The sequence below is a fragment of the Mustela nigripes genome, chromosome 12, assembly GCF_022355385.1.
Source record: "Mustela nigripes isolate SB6536 chromosome 12, MUSNIG.SB6536, whole genome shotgun sequence".
NCBI lineage: Eukaryota > Metazoa > Chordata > Mammalia > Carnivora > Mustelidae > Mustela > Mustela nigripes.
Genome location: NC_081568.1, coordinates 100,245,575 through 100,265,640, shown reverse-complemented (window position 1 = coordinate 100,265,640; position 20,066 = coordinate 100,245,575). Strand labels below are relative to the sequence as shown.

Sequence of the window (20,066 nt, the reverse complement as noted above, 5' to 3'; positions counted from 1 at the left end):
ATAGATGTATTTGCTTCTTTTGAAATGTAGAGTTTTAAAATTCTGTGCTTAATTATGTGCAGGTGACATATCTGGGGAAGGAGCTTTTAAAGTATGTTTCTGAGGAAGTGCCCATACCTGCAGAGCCAGTCGTGGTGCCTCAACAACATCAACCTTGTCTTTCAGGTACGTGCAGACCTACAGCCATTTCTTAGTCATGAGAAAGGCACCCAAAGCTATGGAGACAGCACTGCTTTTTTTGTATAACATGAAAATAACTGTCTTAATGTGAACAATTCAATAGTATTTTGTTGTTGTTGTTGTTGTTACTTAAATTCTAGTTAGTTGACATAGAGTTCAGTATGGTTCAGGAACAGAGTTCAGTGGTTCATCACTTGTGTACAACAGCCAGTGCTCATCATAACTTGTAACTTGTGCCCTCCTTAATGCCCATCACCCATCTAGCTAGCGCATCCGCCACCCACTTCCCTCCAGCAACCATCAGTTTGTTCTCTATAGTTAAGAGTCTCTCATGATTTGTCTCTCTCTCTTTCTCCTCCTCCTGAATGTACATTGTTTTGTTTCTAAAATTCCACATATGAGTGAAATCTTTTCTCACTGACTTGTTTTGCTTAACATAATATTTAGTACATTCACAATGTTGTGCAACTACCACCTTTGAGTAGTTCTAAAACAACTTCCATTACCCAAATAGAAACTCCACATGCATTCAACAATCCTCCTTTCTATATGCCTCCCAGTCGACTTTCTGTCTTTATGAATTTGCTTGTTCTGAATGTATCATATAAGTGGAATCATATAACTTCCTGTATCTGGCATCTTTCACTTAGCATAATGCTTTCAAGAGTCCTGCCGGGATGGATGTTCAGTTTCTACTTTTTGGCTGTTGGGGGTGCTGCCGTGAGCACACGTATACATGTATTTGTACCTATTTTTAGTTCTTTGGGATAGATATGTAGGAGTGGAGTTGCTATATCATATAGTATTATATGTTGAACTTTTTGAGGAACATCCAAATTGTTTTCCACAGCAACTGAATCATTTTACATCGTATCAACAATATACAAGGGTTCCAATTTCCCCATATTCTCACCAACACTTGGCATTTTCTGTTTGTTTACAACACTGCATTTTTAACCACAGTTGATTGTAGAATTTTTTAAATGACACCTTCCTTCACAGTTCCTTTCTCTGAACCTATGCTATACTTACTTTGGGTAGATTTTTTAAAGTATCATACAGAAAGAAAAAATGGCATTTTTTTCCCTCCTGCAGGCATGATTTGGTGAGTTTTCTAAAAGCAAGTACTAAAATAAATCTTTGCTCATTAGTGTAAACTAATGTGCTTTATCTGATGGAATAGACTTTAACCTGAGAAAACTGAAGAGAATGTAGTCTTCACCAATTAGCAGCGGATTTTGAAAAGATCTGGAGAGAGGCAGCGCACATTTCTGTAAAACAAACATAACTAAGGTTGTAAAACAAACATACCCTTCTCTGCTGCAGCACCCTCTCTTTTTCCACTAGTGTCCCTGCCTCAGACCAGCTGGGGACAGTATAGTCAGAAAGGAGATACAATACAGGAGACGATAGTTCTGTGGTAACCAGAGTCAAGAAACAAACAAGGATTACTATCACTAAGCCCCTAACCAGGGGCTCCCCAGGGCCATTCCTTCCTAACAAACCTTAGTAATTCACTATTTCCCTCTCTAACTTTATACCTGATCCACTGTAACCTCTTAGGGTCCTGCTTTGTTCTCAAAAACTGGTTCCAGAATAGGATACATTTTCCCCAGTAGTCTGAAGATAGCCTCAAAGTGCTTTTCATCACTTTGAGAAAACCAGTCAGGTAAAACAGAAATTATGAAGAAGTTAAAGGGTTTAAATTGGACAGAGTTCTTGTAGTAAATTCTGGTCTTTGGTTCCTAACTCTCACTGCAGCTCTACCTAATCAAAACTTGGCGTGGGGCCCAGGAACCTGAACTTTTTTAAATGATTCTTATGCAGCATGACTATAGACTTTGAATGACTAGTAACTAGTATCTGATTTCTTACAAGATAATAATTTGAAAACTCTTATATTCAGCCCTTCAGCTCGATCCCACACCACACCCACTCTCATGCTTGCATGCATTGCCTGCCTCCCTCCCTCAACCTCTAGCTCTCTCTGTCTCTCTATCACACACACACACACACACACACACACACACACACACACACACACAAAAGCCAAGCAAAACTTTCATCCTCCTAGTTTCTAACCCCAAGAATCAGAACAGAAATACAGTATCTTCCTTGTATCACAAAGGTTATCTCCTCAGATTTTCTGGTTCTGAGCAGGCATTTTCAACCCTAGCCATGCTTCTCCTTCCTCAGGAGGGCTCACAGTGGGATGCCTGGGTGGCTCAGTGGGTTAAGCCTCTGCCTTCAGCTCGGGTCATGATCCCAGGGTCCTGGGATAGAGCCCCGCGTCGGGCTTTCTGCTCAGCAGGGAGCCTGCTTTCCTCTCTCTGTCTCTCTGCCTGCCTCTCTGCCTACTTGTGATCTCTCTCTCTGTCAAATAAATAAATAAAATCTTTAAAAAAAAAAAAAAAAGAGGGCTCACAGTGCCCCTGCTAAGTGAGCATAAATAAAAAAATGGGTTCTGAATAGCTGCTTCTGTTTCCTGCAGTATAAACAAGTCTCTTGTTACTAATTTCTTTCAGAAATACTGTATTTTCTTTCCTTTAGCTATATCAGAAAATGTTAATGAACTCTATGGAGGGCCCATAGGCCAGCCAGTTTCTTGTTGCCTTAATCTGGGCCTAAGAATCTGCGGGTCTCTATTGGCATTACTTTTCTCTTTTTCTTTTTCTTTTTCTTTTTTTTAAAGATTTTATTTATTTATTTATTTATTAGACAGATGGAGATCACAAGTAGGCAGAGAGAGAGGAGGAAGCAGGCTCCCTGCTGAGCAGAGAGCCCGATGCGGGGCTCGATCCCAGGACTCTGGGATCATGACCCGAGCCGAAGGCAGAAGCCTTAACCCACTGAGCCACCCAGGCGCCCCTCTTTTTCTTTTTTTTTTCTTAAGATTTTATTTGTTTATTTTATTAGAGAGGGAGCATGAGCAGGGAGAGGGAGAGAATCTCAGGCAGAATTCCCACTGAGCACAGAGATCCATCCCAGGACCATGTGATCATGACCTGAATCAAAACCAAGAGCTGGATGCTTAACCTACTGAGTCACTCCAGGGGCCCTCTACCTGCTGGCATTCTGTAGGCTGCTGTTGGGAGTTTTACTTGAACCTATTTGATTTAAGATTCTTTTGTATGTGGTTTTATAGTACCTGACAGAAATCCAAAGACCTGGCAAGTTAGAAAAATGTAAACTCTTTAACAAGCAAACTATCCAAGAGACAATCTTTTCCCTCTTTTGCATATCAAAACATGGTCATGGAAATCATGGAACTGACATTCTAGAGTGCACAGAGTTTAAAGGATAAACAAGGCCTTATGGATTTCATCAGCCCACTTCAGATCATGAACATAATCGGTTCTTTTACACTTTTTTAAGATTTTATTTATCTACGTGACAGAGAGAGAGAGACAGTACAAGCCGGGGGAGTAGCAAGGAGAAGGCAGAGGGAGAGGGAGAAGCAGGCTTCCCGCTGAGCAAGGACCCTGATACTGGGCTCAATCCCAGGACCCTGACTGAGATCATGACTGGAGCCAAAGGCAGATGCTTAACTGACTGAGCCACGTAGGCACCCCTCTCTTACACTTTTTAATGATCAGTCCAAAATAGTGTTGTTTGGGAATACAGGAATTCGGAAGAGCTATTTACATTTTCCAAAGCTAGAGTAATGATGCTTCCCAGCTAAGCCACCGCAGTCCTCAATCCAGCCAAATTATTAGTAGCACTCCCCTTCATTTTCAGATCTGCCAGATCTTGTTTAGATGACCCAGTACAGGAACCAAGCAAATAGATATTGGAAAAAAATGAAATTTGGACATGGTAAAATGAGAGAGAGCAACTCTTCAATTTCATTTACTTTTTAAAAAAGTTTTAAAATTCCACTTAGTTAACATACAGTGTAATACTAGTTTCAGGTATCAAATTCAGTGATTGATCATTTCTGTACATCACTCTGTGTATATCATGACAAATGCACTCCTTCATCCCCATCACCTATTTAACCCACCCTCTACCCCCTCTTCTCTGGTAAACATCAGTTTGTTCTCTTTAAGAACTATATAGATCTTGTCTAAATAGGCAAATTTTATGCATATCACTTTATGTTATAAATAATTGCTGGTTACCTAATGTTCACCGCCTGACAGAGAAGGTCTTTGAGTTTAGAGTGACTTTTCTAAACTCTTGCTCCCTATTATATTCCCCCAAAGACTGGCAAAGTAGCTTCCCAGTGGAAGTTTATTAAATGATGTTTATTCATCGCATAAATAATGATTGGATGGAAGCATGAATACGATCCTAAGGAGTGCTAATTTAAAACTGGATTTACATGTGATTGACTGTCCTCATAAGTAGACATGCCTAGATCTCACAGGCTATAATGAATGGAGTTTGTTGTGAAGAATTCAACAAATAGTAAATGGAATTTTGGTTAGTTAGTATTATCTCCTTTATTTGAACTTTCTGCTTCTGACTGTGAGATATAAGAGTGATGGCCCTTCACATTTTCTGAACCATTTATTTTTAAAAGTTATATCCCTCTATCTCCCCACACTTCCTCCTCCCCCTCTTTATGAGAAATCATTAATCTGTTTAGCTTTTGTAACCATTTCCTAAACTTTGATCAAATGGTATCAACACTTCATGGGACAAATAGCAAACTCAATATCCAGTTGATTTCTACATACCATTTTGGAATGCTAGTATCAAGAAAATCCCGAGTCATGAAGATAAGTGATAAAAGTTTTTAATCTTGCCATTTTCAAGACTTTCCTCAATGAATCAGAGATGATGGAAGAACTTTATTCCTAGTCCTGCACAGAAACTAGTTAAACTGGTAACCCAGATTAGTGTGTTGGTGGACTCTAGAGTGTTACAATATGGTATATGAATACATTTGAAGGCATATATTATTTCTAACTAAAGATTTTAAAAATACAAACACCAGCCTTTAAAAAATGAAATTCTGTTGATGAAATCCTGAAGTACCTCTCCCTAAAGTCCTTAGAAGCTGTAAAATAGAGGGAATCTATGGTGCATTTTTCCTTGAAATTTCACAAGTTCCTCTCAAGCCTCAATTCTCACTGCCTACCTGGCTGTAGTTTCTCTTCTGTGTTTTTGAGGGAATCTTCATTGATATTTCAGAATAAACTGGAGGGGAAAAAATGAACATTCCCAAACTTCTACATAATTTGTGATCATTGTGGACAGACATATCAACCTTTTCCACAGTTCTTTAAAAAGAATCTGTTAAGGTAGATGACATTTCATTATTTACCTGAAAAGTCAGCTTTATATATATCTATTATCACCTGTCACCATAGTATTAGGACAGTCAAAGCACATTATGCCAAATGTATTCATCTAAGAAAAAAAATTATCTCCTGAAATCTTTATTTTCCCAAGCCATCATTTACTGCATATTAATTTACTGCATAATTAATTAATGTCAGTTTCTTTTGAGGGGACCTACTAACATTATTTCTTCATTTGAAGATAGAACATGCTTTTTCAGAAAAAATAGACTCTTTTTTGTTTCTAATAAAAGCTGTCCTTGCCCTACCAATAATATGTTAGAGGAAGAAAACTCTTCTAACATATTAGAGGAAGAGTTTTCTTCATTTCGGTGAAGTTTTCTTCATTTCGGTGCTGTTACTGTGCGTCATTGCTGGTAGAAGTATGTGTAATCAAGCACACATACTCACAGGTGCTTCTGTTTTATGTGGTTAAGAATTTCTTCAAACTTAAACACGTAAGGAAGATGCGTGCCTGATAACAGAGCAGAAGGTGTTTACTTCAGCTCCTGTTTACAATTCGTGTTGTTTTTCATTCCTTTTTTAAAAAATTTTTTTAAAATATTGTTTTTACTTATTTAACAGAGAGAGATCACAAGTAGGCAGAGAGCCAGGCAGAGAGAGAGGGAAGCAGGCTCCCTGCTGAGCAGAGAGCCTGATACGGAGCTTGATCCCAGGACCCCGAGACCATGACCTGAGCCGAAGGCAGAGACTTAACCCACTGAGCCACCCAGGCTCCCTGTTTTTCATTACTTTAATCATAATTATTTTTCATCATCGTATCATGATTAACTTTGACCTAATTCATAAAATGGACGATACATCTACTGATAGAAGAGAAAAGAGAAGAAAACTAATTTTCTGTTGAGCACCTGCCATATGCCAGGCCCCCTGCCAGACCACTGCATATACATTAAGCCATCGAGGAGCTTCCAACTAGTAAAACTCCAGAGTTCATGTCTGTGCAACAAAGGCAGAAAAAACATGAACACTTTACATATAAAAATTTTTTTAAAGATTTTTTAAATTCATGAGTGGCAAAGGGAGAAGCAGGCTCCTCACTGAGCCTGATATGGGGCTCGATCCCAGTACCCTGAAATCATGACCGGAGCCAAAGGCAGACACTTAACTGACTGAGCCACCCAGGTGTCCAGTCTCATTCCATTTTCTATGTCCAAGATAAAACTAAATCAGCATCAGCTTATCTTGAGAAAAAGGCTGTTTGTAGTCTAAAACACCACGGCAGGAAAAGGATGACTGAGGCTTCTGAAGGTAGTTGTACAAATTCCTCAATTGGAGGAATTGTGCCTCAATTTCCAATAAACCAAGAATAAAACCGTTGTGAAGATTAGATGGGAAGCTGCTGTGAAATGACTGGCTACTGGTTAACATATAGCAAACATTCAATAAATATAAGCTATTATTATTATTTTTCACTGAAAATGGTATTAGTCTGGAAGATGGATAATCACTTTTCTAGGCCATACAAACTTGTGTGATCTCAAGCAAGTTACAAGACTTCTCAAGCCCAGTACAACTAGGAAAATAGCCATATAAGTGAGTGTGGTTCTGCTTGCTGCTCCTCGTCCCCAACAAGCACTGCACAGCTAAAGAACCATTCTGCTCATGAAAGAAGTAGAGAGAAAGCCATCCTTCTCAAATAATATAACCAAATGTTAGATATTCTGCATAAGTCTCCTTGAAGTGAACTGTGAGATTCATCACTAGGCAAAAGAATAGGCTCATGCAACTATTCATGTTATCTAGTTGCCTAAATTAGCACTTCAAAATGACAGGCTAACTAGTTAGGTTAAAAATAATTTTAGCTTTCACTTTTCTTTTTCCTCTAGTTTTTAAAAAAATTTCCCTTAATAGATCAAAAGCAAAAATAATCAGGTTCAGTATTTTAACGGATACTTCACTTCTGAAATATCACTAACCTATGAATTCTTTTCATTCAACCCATTTTACCTCTCTGACTCTGTTTCATCATCTGTAAAACAGGTCCAAGACCAAGATGATATATAAATTCACTTCTAACATCAAAGTTCTGCTTGTTCTCTCTCTGACAAATAAAAAAATTAAGTCTAGGGCGCCTGGGTGGCTCAGTGGGTTAAGTCTCTGCCTTCGGCTCAGGTCATGATTTCAGGGTCCTGGGATCAAGGCCCACTTGGGGTTCTTTGCTCAGTGGGGAGCCTGCTTCCCTCTCTCTCTCTCTCTGCCTGCCTCTCTGCCTACTTGTGATCTCTTGCTCTGTCAAATAAATAAAATAAAAAATTAAGTCTATTAAAAAAAGAAAAGAAAAATGGAGTAAATTATGACTGGTCCAAAATCTCTGTGTGCTCATAGATTTGACAAGGGTCTAGGATTTGTAATAAGTAAATTTAAATATTATTTTATAAAGACAGTTTTTAATTTATTGGCACTTCTTTAAACAGGAACTTCCAGAGAGTCAATGCAAAGCATTCCACATTATCTACAAATAAATGAAGTACTATTAATCAGCGATCAAGAACTTCTCCCATGCCATATAATGGATCAGCATTGGAAGTTCTATGTGGAATGTGAAGAGCTAACATTCTAAAGCTTTGTTTTCGTAGTAACTTATTAGACATTTGTTCATTAACCCACATTCATATTTTATGGGCTGGACAGCCTATTTTAACACACCCTTCATGAGTTGCTACTTAAAATGTGTGTTTACCATTGTAAAAAAAGATATAACTTGAACTATTATAGTACAATTAATACCTTTTTGCTATTGAAATAAAGGCCTTTTTGAATTAAACCATATTGATTCTCTGGCTTTGATTTTACGAACATAAATGTAAATGTAATCTTTCAATCAACACCTCTATCTTTGTATAAATAACAGTTGTTCCTTAAGGGAAGTAAGGATAAAAAAAGAGTGATAATTGGTCCGTAAAAGGCCCAAATAAAGTGAATCTATTTCACATGAGAATTTGATGTCCAAATAAACAAAATGTAAAATTATCAAAAAGGTTTATTTTAAATTCCATAAAATTTAAATTTAGCATAAATAAAATTTAGCATAAATAAAACTAACTGATAAGTCATAGAACAAAAATGAATCAAATGTTGATTTGGGGGCTGATTATTTTAAATAGGATACTTCACCTTTGACTTTTGGTACATTATCATCATGAAGATTCTCTTTTTTTTTTTTTTAAGAAAGATATTTTTTGTAAAAGAAACTTGGTAAGTTTTCTTAAGGGTCTGTTTTCCTCCTTTGGTTGCCATCTTATTCTTCATGTGTCACCATCTCAGGCACCCAGAGAAGCTGTTTAACTTCATGGCTTGAGTCCATCCTTTTTTTCTCATTTGGGTAAAGAAGTTAAGCTGCGATAAAAGTAACTCTCACAAGTGCTAGACTTTGGGATAAGATATTGTTGTAAATTTTTATTTTTTTCAGTGTTCCAAGATACTTTATATAGCACACCCAGTGCTCCATGCAATATGTGCCCTCCTTAATATTCACCACTAGGCTCACCCATCCCCTCTCTCCCCGCCCCCTCCCCACTAAAACCCTCAGTTTGTTTCTCAAAGTCCCCAGTCTCTCATGGTTCATCTTCCTCTCCGATTTCCCCAATTCACTTTTCCTTTCTTTCTCCTAATGTCCTCCATGTTATTCCTTATGTTCCACAAGTAAGTGAAACCATATGATAATTGACTTTGCTGCACTTACTTCACTCAGCATAATCTCCTGGCACAAAAACATACACAAAGACCAGTGGAACAGAGTAGAGAGCCCAGATACGGACCCTCAACTCTATGGTCAGCTAATCTTCGACAAAGCAGGAAAAAATATCCAATGGAAAAAAGACGGTCTCTTCAATAAATGGCGCTGGGAAAATTGGACAACTACATACAGGAAGAATGAAACTCAGCCATTCGCTTACACCATGCACAAAGATAAGCTCTCAATGGGTGAAAGACCTCAACATGATACAGGAATCCATTAAAATCCTAGAGGAGAACGTAGGTAGTAACCTCTTCGACACTGACCGCAGCAACTTCTTTCAAGACACATCTCCAAAGGCAAAGGAAACAAAAGCAAAAATGAACTTTTGGGACTTCAAGATAAAAAGCTTCTGCACAGGGGCGCCTGGGTGGCTCAGTGGGTTGGAGCCTCTACCTTCGGCTCGGGTCGTGGTCCCAGGGTTTTGGGATTGGGCCCCACGTCAGGCTCTCTGCTCGGCGGGGAGCATGCTTCCTCCTCTCTCTCTCTGCCTATCTCCTCTGCCTACTTGTAATCTGTCTGTCAAATAAATAAATAAATAAATCTTTAAAAATAAAAAAAAAAAAAAGCTTCTGCACAGCAAAGGAAGCAGTCAACAAAACAAAGTGGCAACCTACAGAATGGGAGAAGATATTTGCAAGTGACGCTATAGACAAAGGGCTGATATCCAAGATCTATAAAGAACTCCTCAAACTCAACACACAAAAAACAGGTAATCAAGTCAAAAAATGGGCAGAAGACATGAACAGACACTTCTCCAAAGAAGACATACAAATGGCTAGTAGACACATGAAAAAATGTTCATCCTCATTAGCCATCAGGAAAATTCAAATCAAAACCACATTGAGATACCACCTTACACCAGTTAGAATGGCAAAGATTAATAAGACAGTAAACAACAAATGTTGGACAGGATGTGGAGAAAGGGGAACCCTCTTACACTGTTGGTGGGAATTCAAGTTGGTGCAGCCACTTTGGAAAACTGTAGAGATTTCTCACAGAATTAAAAATAGAGATACCCCGGGACGCCTGGATGGCTCAGTTGGTTAAGCAGCTGCCTTCGGCTCAGGTCATGATCCCAGCATCCTGGGATCAAGTCCCACATCGGGCTCCTTGCTCCGCAGGGAGCCTGCTTCTCCTTCTGACTCTGCCTCCCACTTTGTCTGCCTGTGCTCGCTCTCGCTCGCTCTCTCTCTGACAAATAAATAAATAAAATCTTTTAAAAAAAAAAAATAGAGATACCCCATAACCCTGCAATTGCAGTACTGGGTATTTACCCCCAAAGATACAAATGTAGTGAAAAGAAGGGCCATCTGTACCCCAATATTCATAGCAGCAATGACCACAATCACCAAACTGTGGAAAGAGCCAAGATGCCCTTCAACAGACTAATGGATAAAGATGTGGTCCATATATACAATGGAATATTACTCAGCCATCAGAAAGGATGAATACCCATTTTTGTATTTTTTTTATATTAAATATACAGAATCTGAAGTATCTTTGGAATATATAGGGAACTGGTTAACATTTGCCTGCGGGTAGAAAAATCATGGGGTTAGAGAGCTGAGAGGAAAGGGGGACTTTTAACTACATGTGCTCTTTGGCAAACTTTGAAGTTGATTATATGTGTGTGTTCTTACTGTTAAAAGTTTCAATTATCTGAAAAGAAAGCACCTGGAAAGGTTTCATATTACTAAAAGTGTAAAGATGTCAGATCATTTTTTATTCTTGTGAGAGTCCACTGAAAATGTTTAGGTTAGAATGCCCCTACAAGTTGTAATATTTGAGAACTGACAAGATTATTATGCCATCACTTTCTTAGACTTCCCTATTTTTCTAATTCTTGAATAATGTACATGAGGTGGTCTATTTGGCTTTTATTACTTAAGGAGATATTTAAAACATGACTCCTTTGCAAATATATGTTTTAGCATGGGAACTCGTGTATATAAATGAAAAAAATGTACATTGTTAAACAGTGGTTAATGCAAGTCCTCACTGGGGTGCCTAGGTGGCTCAGCTGGTTAAGTGTCTGCCTTGAGCTCAGGTCATGATCCCAGGACACTGGGATCGAGCCCCACACTTCTCCCTCTCGCCCCTGCTTATGCTTCCTCTCTCTCAAATCTTTTTTTAAAAAATGTAGAAGTCCTGATTGTGTTAAATAAAAAATGTGCCTTTGAATGTGTGTATAATATATATAGTCATATAAATATGCATGTATTTATATCATGTATTCTATATATACTTGATGAGTCATGAAATGTGTACTTGTATATATGAATATGTGTGTGGGGTGGGGGTAGAGGTATGTTGAATAAAAAGTCTGGAATGCCACCAAGAAAATGATTTGCCATGCCTGCCCCAAGGAAGTTAAACTGGGAAGTGTGGAAGGATACTTCTGCGGTGTACTTTCAACTTAAGAAAACACATATTTCTTTTGAAACTTGAAAAATATTTTTTAAAGAATAACTTAAAAAGGTATTTTGCTTAGTTATTACAATTTACAAAAGTCATATACTGTAAGTTTATAGTACAAGAGCTTGAAGATCTGAGTTTTCATGTTAATGATCAAATTCTTAAATTTCCTTAGCCAATTAAAAAATGTATACCCTAACTGGTAAGTTACAAAATATCCAGTGCCCTTGAGGCATGCTTGGTGTTGCCCAAACTAAACAACAAAAGGGTCTACTCCAACCAGGGCTAGAGTCCAGAGAGCTATGTCACACCATATAATCCCTGAAAGAAGACAACATTTTGGGTGTTTGCTAGATGTCTTGTCTTTTCTGGGTTGAAACCCTCAAACTTCTGGCCATAAGCCATATAAGGGACCTCCAATAATAGCTATAATCCAATCTCCTACCTGATACTTGTATCCTTTCTATAACATTAACTTGAACACCCCTGGGATACTCCATACCCAACAGGGAAGCCTATTCCCTTTCAGACAGGTATTCCTGTGTTAGAAAGGTGGAACCACAATGTTCCAGGCTTCACAATCCTATTAGGATAAAAATACTTCTGTTGTGGCACCTGAGTGGCTCAGTGGGCTAAAGCCTCTGCCTTCAGCTCAGGTCATGATCCCAGGGTCCTGGGATCGAGCCCCACATTGAGCTCTCTGCTCATCAGGGAGCCTGCTTCCCTTCCTCTCTCTGCCTGCCTCTGCCTACTTGTGATCTCTGTGTGTCAAATAAATAAATAAATAATCTTTTAAAAATTAAAAAATTAAAAAATACTCCTGTTCATGAGTTGAATTATTATGGCACAGACTTCCACTGGCCTGATTGCTGAGAAGGGCCAACCACACATCGTGTCCTTTTCTCCTCAATTTCCTCTTTCATTTGTTTCCTTTCAACTTACCTCCCCGAGTTCAGTCATTTGTCAATGCAACTGGAATTTTGCCCCATTTCAACCCAGTTCTTTATAAAACCTATGGCACGGTGTGCCAAATTATTCTTAAAGATCTTTTCCTTCCCTGCTGCTACAAGAGTAAAATCTAGGCCCAACATTCAAGACCCACTATTCTCTGGCCCTAAAATAACCTTCCAGCTTCATCTCCCAATCATCTCTAACTTTTGACTCACTCTTAAGAGGAAGTCATCCTTTAGCACCCCTGTTATAGTCCAAATTGTATCCCCTCAAAATTCATATGTCGAAGTCCTAATCCCTGAGACCTTAAAATGTGACTATATTTAGAAATAGTTCCTTTAAAGAGGTGGTTAAGTTAAAATACTTTAGGTCAGTAAGTTAAGTCCCAATATAATCTATTGTCCTTATATGAAGAAATTGGACACACCAAGGAATACCAGAGATGCACATGCACAAACAAACATTGTGTGAGGACACAGTGAGAAGGCAGCCATCTACACACCAAGGACGCAGAGCTCAGAATAAGACCCACACTGTCAACTCCTTAATCTTGGATCTCAACACTGCAGGACTATGAGAAATAACTTTCCATTGTTTAAGCCAACCAGTTTGGGGTATTCCTTTATGGCACTTCAAGCAGGTGAATACAATCCCTAATTCTCCCATACATTTGCTTATACTATCTAGAACATTCCTTCTCCTGCCCAGTGATGTGTTCTTTATTCTTTGAGCCCTCTCCTCATATAGGAACTCATGTATTGCTGTCTCAGATCACCCCGATCCAAGCACTTAATATTTACAGATTGGTACTACTAGTTTTCATAGCTTTTCTCCCCAAAGTAGCTGGGAAACTGAGCAAGATCAGGCTTAGAGTTTTATACTTTATTTCCTGTAAACTATCTCAAGCATACTAGATGCTCAAGAAATACCACCCAGTTAGGATGTTTCAGGCACAATAACAGAAAACCCCACTCCAAATGGCTTAAGCAATAAAGAAAACGTATTACTTCCTATAACAAGTCCAGATGTAGAAACTTCAGAGTTGGTTCATTCTTCAACTCAACATTGTAACTGTTGCTTCTATCTTGCTTCCAACTCCCTTCACAATGCCAAGGTGGCTCTACTGTTACAGGCAGGAGGACATACAGAAACAGCATCATTAGAAGAAAAGAAATATTTTCTTCCAATGCACATCTTTTCTGGACACCATCACCAACTCCTGGACATTGTGTATCATTGGCTAGAATTGTACCATCTGCCCATTTGTAAATCAGTCACTGGCCAGGGAAGTGGGGTTAACCGGCCAAGAGGAGTAAGTATATGCCCCCGAGCAGGGGAGTACTTAGCTAGCTGTACAGATTCCACACTCTGACAGTAAAAAAAAAAAACAAAACAAACAAACAAAAAAATCCCACAGAAACAAATAAATGTGGAAGGGGAGAGGTAGGGCTGAGAGAGCAATATTTATCGAGCACTTTATTTATGCCAGTCATTATTATAGTATTAACTCATTTAATTCCTCACCATACCCTATGAGGGAGGAGATCTTATCTGCATTTTACAAATGAGGGAACAGAGGTACAGGGTGAAGTAACTCGACCCAAAGTCACACAGCTACCCAGTGCTAAAGCGGGGATTCAAACCTGGTTGTCTGGCTTCAGAACTCATGCTATCAGGCGTCATCTGGTTCCTCTTTCTCAACCAAAAGTTTCTGCCTGGATATATATGTTAAATGATGCTAAGAGTGTTGACATCATCCTGAGTGATGATGACCCTATTGACTCCTTCCACCCACACACTCTGAGGGAGTCAGTGTTTGCTCACTTCGGTGAATGACAGGTAGTGTCAGGCCCAGACAGACAGAGGTGGAAAATGGAAGGCAGAAGTCTTACTGGATGAGTCGTGATATGAACACATGGGTATCTGCTCTTGGGCTCTCTCTTTTTCAATCTAGGGTATTCCAGGTATAAAAATTAGTAAAGCAAATTCATCTGAGGTATTGCCCAAACTCAGTTTTCGTGGAGAACCATCCTGTTGTTTTTAAATGAAAGCATGTGCCCATACAACCTGGACTTTAAGTCCCTTCAGATGCTCAGTATGTGGAGAGGTAACAGCACCCTCCATGGGTTTCTTTGGACTCCCTGTCCTATTTCCCCTCAGCTCATTTATGTTGAAGCCTATTTTACAGAAGGAAACTGGACACATATCACTCTTAAACAGGTTAAAGCCAAGAGCTATAGTAAGCTTCTGCTTGAACTCGATCATAAGGTTCTCCTGTCCCTAATTCTTCTAGCACCTAAATAAGAGGAACGGAATTTGAGGCCATGTCAGATCAGCTTGTCTCAATCTTAACTTAAACCCTGAATACAGGCTGCATGGTCAACCTTAAATTCCTTGGACATATTTGTAACTTCATATTCTTTCATTTAGGCTACTTTGGCAGGGGCTTTAAAGTAGGAACAGCAGATGAAAACATTTGAAGCTGTAATGTAAATAGTGGTATTTCTAAAAGTAAAAGCAGTTAACATTTCTGTTTTTAGATTTTCACAAGACACCTTAACATTCCATGATGTCTGACAGTTTGGCTGAGGTAAGAAGCTGGGTCGTTTCGTTCAAAGCCAGAAGTGCGGAAGTGGTAAGGCAGGTCACCAGCTGGTGGGGGAGCCTCACTAATCACCCAACAGCTGCAGCCACACACTGCATATTTGTTCTCTGTTCATTTTGCCTACACATTAACTGTCCTGAGATGATTACACAGAGCAAAACAAAAATTATGTTTCTTTGTGTACAAATGGCTCAAAACCAAAAAATGCTGGTGTGGATATGGAGAGGTTTAAGAAAGTTTTGACACCTCTTTGCCAAAATGTGTGTGTGTGTATCTCTAGGATAAATAAAAGAGTAGATAGTCATATTTGGAAGAACCCAGCTCTGTGCCACAAATTATTTTATGTGTAGTCATGTGAGCCCAGAGAGCCCTAACTCTCTCGAATTGTGGATGTCCTTTTTCTTTAGATCCAAGTGGAATGACTTGAGCTGCATAGTCAACATAAGGGCAGAGTCCATGACCACCCCATTTTATGTCCCCCTGCTCCTGTTTCTCTACATTTTCCCAAGAAGGGACCTATGTTCCCCACTCTACAGCATTTCTATGACACTCTATCAGCCTCCTGATCAGCTTGGTCCTTGGACGTTGCTCTCAGCCACTAGAGCTCTCCCCACCTCACATACACCTCTGCCTCATACTATTCTCACCCAGTTGTCCTTCCCCCAAAGCACCACCCACCCAGCTCTCCTATGAAGCCTGGTAAAGGGGAAGGAGTCCTAGCACAGCAGAGCACAAAACTGAATTACTGGACATGACCTCGGCCTAGGGAGCTTCTCCTTGATGACCTTCTCATCAGAGCCTGTCTCAATTGAAACAGTACAAGAGAGTGGACATGAGGGCAGGCAGTGGGCCAACATCCTGGCTCTACCACCCTCTAGTTACAGAACCTTGTGACCCTCTCTAGGGTTACAGAACCTTGTTACCCCTCCATCTCTGTAAATGGGGCTAGCAATGTGCCTCCCTCCCCAGATGTTTGTTAGGATTAAATGAGGTAGGCTCTGTAAAGCAGGCATCAGCCACTGTGGCTGCTCAAAAAATGATAGCTGTTGTTATTATGAGGGGTAACTTGCCCAGGCTCTCCTCCCTAAACCTCTAATAACAATCTTGCCACACCACACACACACACACACACACACACACACACACACACACACACATATTACTGCAGAATCTTTGAGAACAAGTCTGGGGATCAGTAATTTCTTAAACTCCCCACGTGACTTTAATATGCAGTCACACTGAGAACCACTGCTCTAGACTCTGTCCACGTTGCCCCCTTCCCTCTCCTGGGCCACCTGTCATCTTTCTTTCTCTAGGCATTCAAGAGAAACTCAGTATTCTCCTATGCATTCTACCATTTTGTTAAAAGCACAGCATTTTTGCTCTCTATGACTCACCCTAATCACCTAGGCTATGCCCAAGGGGCCTTGGATTTCTCACCTTCCATATACTATAATTGTTTTCTGCTCTAGCCATGAAGTATATGAGATTTTATTCAGTTGTCGCTTTAGATAACATTTTTTTACAATAGCAAGAAGTTACTATAGTTGTCCCCAAATGGAGTTATTGTGTTAAGTTTCTGCACGTTTCTTCTAGACTAGGAGATCAAGGATTCCAGCTGCGTGACATAAGCTGGAAGCAAGAGGGGCACAACTCAGTAACATACTTGGAGTACTTACAAAATATTTCTACAAAATATTTTCAGCCTTGGGAATGCTTTAGAATCACCCGATGAATGTTAAAACCTGGCCCAAATCCAGGACCCACCCCCAAAGATTCTAATTTCATGGATCTGGAGTAGTGTCTGTGCTGTCAGGATTTTTTTCATCTCTCCCAGATGATTCCAGTGAGCAGCCACTGATCTTTGGAAACTAATCTCATCACTTCACTTTTTTCTCCCAACCACCACCAATCATTGCATTAATCCCGTGTTTCCCCAACTACCCCTTTAAAAGAATTAGTTGGGATGCTTCTTAAGAATACAGATTCCTGGGCCCCACTCGAAGCTTCCTGAATCAAAATGTCCACATAAGTCTTATCAGGCAAATGTGAGAAACACTGTTTTAATTCAAGTTGTCTTGGGCCATTTTCCATTGATTAATATGTACTTAATTTATTTAAAAAATATTTAATGAGCACCTAACATATGCCCAACATTGTTTTAGTTGTTATATAGCAAAAAAAAAAAAAAAAAACCAAGACAATTCCATGTCCTTACGGATACTATGTCTAGGAGCAGAGTAAACAAGGCAACAACCCAATTTCTGATAGTGACGAATGTAATAAAGGCCCTGGAGAAAGATAAAGGGCTAGAAGGTGATATGAAGTTACTGTACGGCATTATTTTTAAAGGGGTGGCAAGCTAAGGCCTGGTTTGGAGAAGTTGCATCGGAACAGTCAACCAAGTGATAAGAAATTGCTTAAGAATTCTATTGCAGTTGGGGCACCTGGGTGGCTCAGTGGGTTAAGCCGCTGCCTTCGGCTCAGGTCATGATCTCAGGGTCCTCTCAGCGGGGAGCCTGCTTCCTCCTCTCTCTCTCTCTCTGCCTACTTGTGATCTCTCTCTGTCAAATAAATAAATAAAATCTTTAAAAAAAAAAAAAAGAATTCTATTGCAGCCCCGCTTATACCATTTTTAATCTTCTGAATTAGATGGGCTTTTCTTCAAGGTCAGGGACCGTCTTCTGTATTTTTGTATTCTCCTATAGCAACCAGTATAGCACTTTGCACAAGCAAGAACTCAGTGAATCACACTAGACTCAAAAGCAGTTCATCCTTAAATATACCTTTGAGGACAACCCGCAGAGGATACAGTAAGTTCCCTGCTTACTTAGTAAAGGAAAATCCAGGAAAACACATTCAATCATCAGATACTCAGTCCAAGGCTAGAATCTCTGCTTGCTTCCAGCTGTAGCCACAGTTACAGATTCTTATTAGAAAGTCCTTAAAATCTGCCAAGATCTGGTCCTCTGTGCATGACTCCGCACTGATGAGATCAGACACTAAGTTGTGATTATCAGTTTTTGCCAACTTATTTTGTGATATAATTTATGGTCTTTTGTATTCAACTTCTCACCCATGTCTCTGTGTGCCTTCGAGTTTCATTCAACCTCTATTTTTGTAAGATGATCAGCTGAGTTCTCAGAAGGCCACAGTATCCTATTATGTCTCTGAAGGCCAAAAGAGATTCTTTAATACAGTCAAAAATCACCAGAAGTTTTAGGGAAACCAATTCGGATGTCTGGGGGAGGTTTATCACAATTCCAGTTTGGAATTCACATGTCTTTGAGGAAGGCTTTTCATTTCTTACAGGATTACCATGTTCTTCAAATGCTTTCCTTGGGCCAGGAACAACACAACCAGTACTAGAAGGCTCTCACCCAGGGTGAAAGCTCACTTGGGGCAAGGAAATTCCTGAACAAGGACTATTGAGGCCAATGTGTTTCAAAACAATTCTACAACTGATTTGCTGTTTGACTTGAGCAAGTTACTTGCACCTCTATTGAGCTCCAGAATCCTTGTAAGATATGCTGTCCTTTTCTCTATGGACACTCAGGATTGTCACAAAGACAAATGAAATTAATGAAAGGAAAGAGCACTATAAAGCATGTTCATTGCTATGGCATTACCACATACTATTATTATAGCCAAAGTAGTACACTTATACAGTAAGTGTTCACAACTGTTCAGTCTCTCATGTCTGCAATGAAATTTCAGAAGTAAGATTCTGCCTGGCACACATACTGCCCTTAGGGCTGTGCTTTTGATAAGCCTTCCTGATTCATCTTTGCTTTCCTTCAAGGACATGCTTAGATTACCCTCTGCTTGGAGTAAAGCCCTTTAGTGGTGTCCTCAGTGACTCTGCCCCCTTGGCTGAATTCTTGGGCACAGCTCTCATTTGGCCCATTAGATTGTCATTTGGCCCCAGTCAGTTGGCTCTTGACATCTCCTGTCTTGCTGCTAAACTACATTCTGGGTATAGAGACTCTATCTGTAGGTACAGTGTCTTACTCTGAGGAGAAGGCCTGTGATTTATACCTCTTTGCATTCTTAGCTCAAGCATTTTCATTAACAACGATTTTTAGAGATGCTACTGGGTTGAATAGTGTCTCCCCAAAATTCATGTCCACCCAGAAGCTGTGAACATGACCTTATTTGGAAATAGAGTCTTTGCAGATATAAAGGAGTTAGGATGAGGTCATACTGGATTAGGGTAGCCCTACATCCAACGTCTGGTATCCTTAAAGAAGAGAGAAATTTGGACACAGAGGAGACCCAGACAAAGAATGCAGTGATGGAAGCAGAGGCTGGAGTGATGCTTCTGCAGGCCAAGGAATGCCAGGGAGGGCCAGCAACCACCCGAATCAAGGAAGAGGCAGAGAAGGATTCTTCCCTTGAGCTTTTAGAGGGAGTGTGGCCCTCTCAACCCCTTAATTTCAGGCTTCTAGCTCCAGAATTGTGAAAGACTACATTTCTGCTGTTTTAAGTCACCCAGTTTGTGGTCATTTGTTACGCAGCCCTGGGAGATGAATCCAGGAATGCTGAGCATTTTGTCAAAGGTAGGAGAGGCCTGCAGGCCAGAGTAAAAAAGACCATATCCAGCCTTGGATAGTTGGCTTTTAGAAGACCTGGGGCACTGTTTTAAGGGAAGGGAGTCATTGAAGGCAGTGAAAGCAGAAGATAGGAAAAGAGCTGGTATGGTCAGAATACAGAACAATCCAAAACAATGTTTACACATTTGATGTTAAAGGCATTTTCAAGGTCCCCTCATAGAAACAGTTTGCTTTTTTTTTTTTTTTTTTTTAAGATTTTATTTATTTGACACAGAGAGAGAGATCACAAGTAGGCAGAGAGGCAGGCAGAG

The 20,066-nt window shown here is 39.8% G+C and overlaps 1 protein-coding gene across 1 annotated transcript in view; it reads left to right on the top strand.

Moving 5' to 3' along the window:
* The window catches only part of ANKRD31 (ankyrin repeat domain 31), a 151,290-nt gene extending 143,118 nt beyond the window's left edge, over positions 1–8,172 (top strand). Inside the window, 3 exon segments of the mRNA XM_059416379.1 lie at positions 63–169; positions 3,928–3,993; positions 7,905–8,172. Of these exon segments, the coding sequence (XP_059272362.1) occupies positions 63–169; positions 3,928–3,993; positions 7,905–8,052 (321 nt within the window). The 3' untranslated portion in view covers positions 8,053–8,172.
* The last annotated feature ends 11,894 nt before the right edge of the window (positions 8,173–20,066 follow it).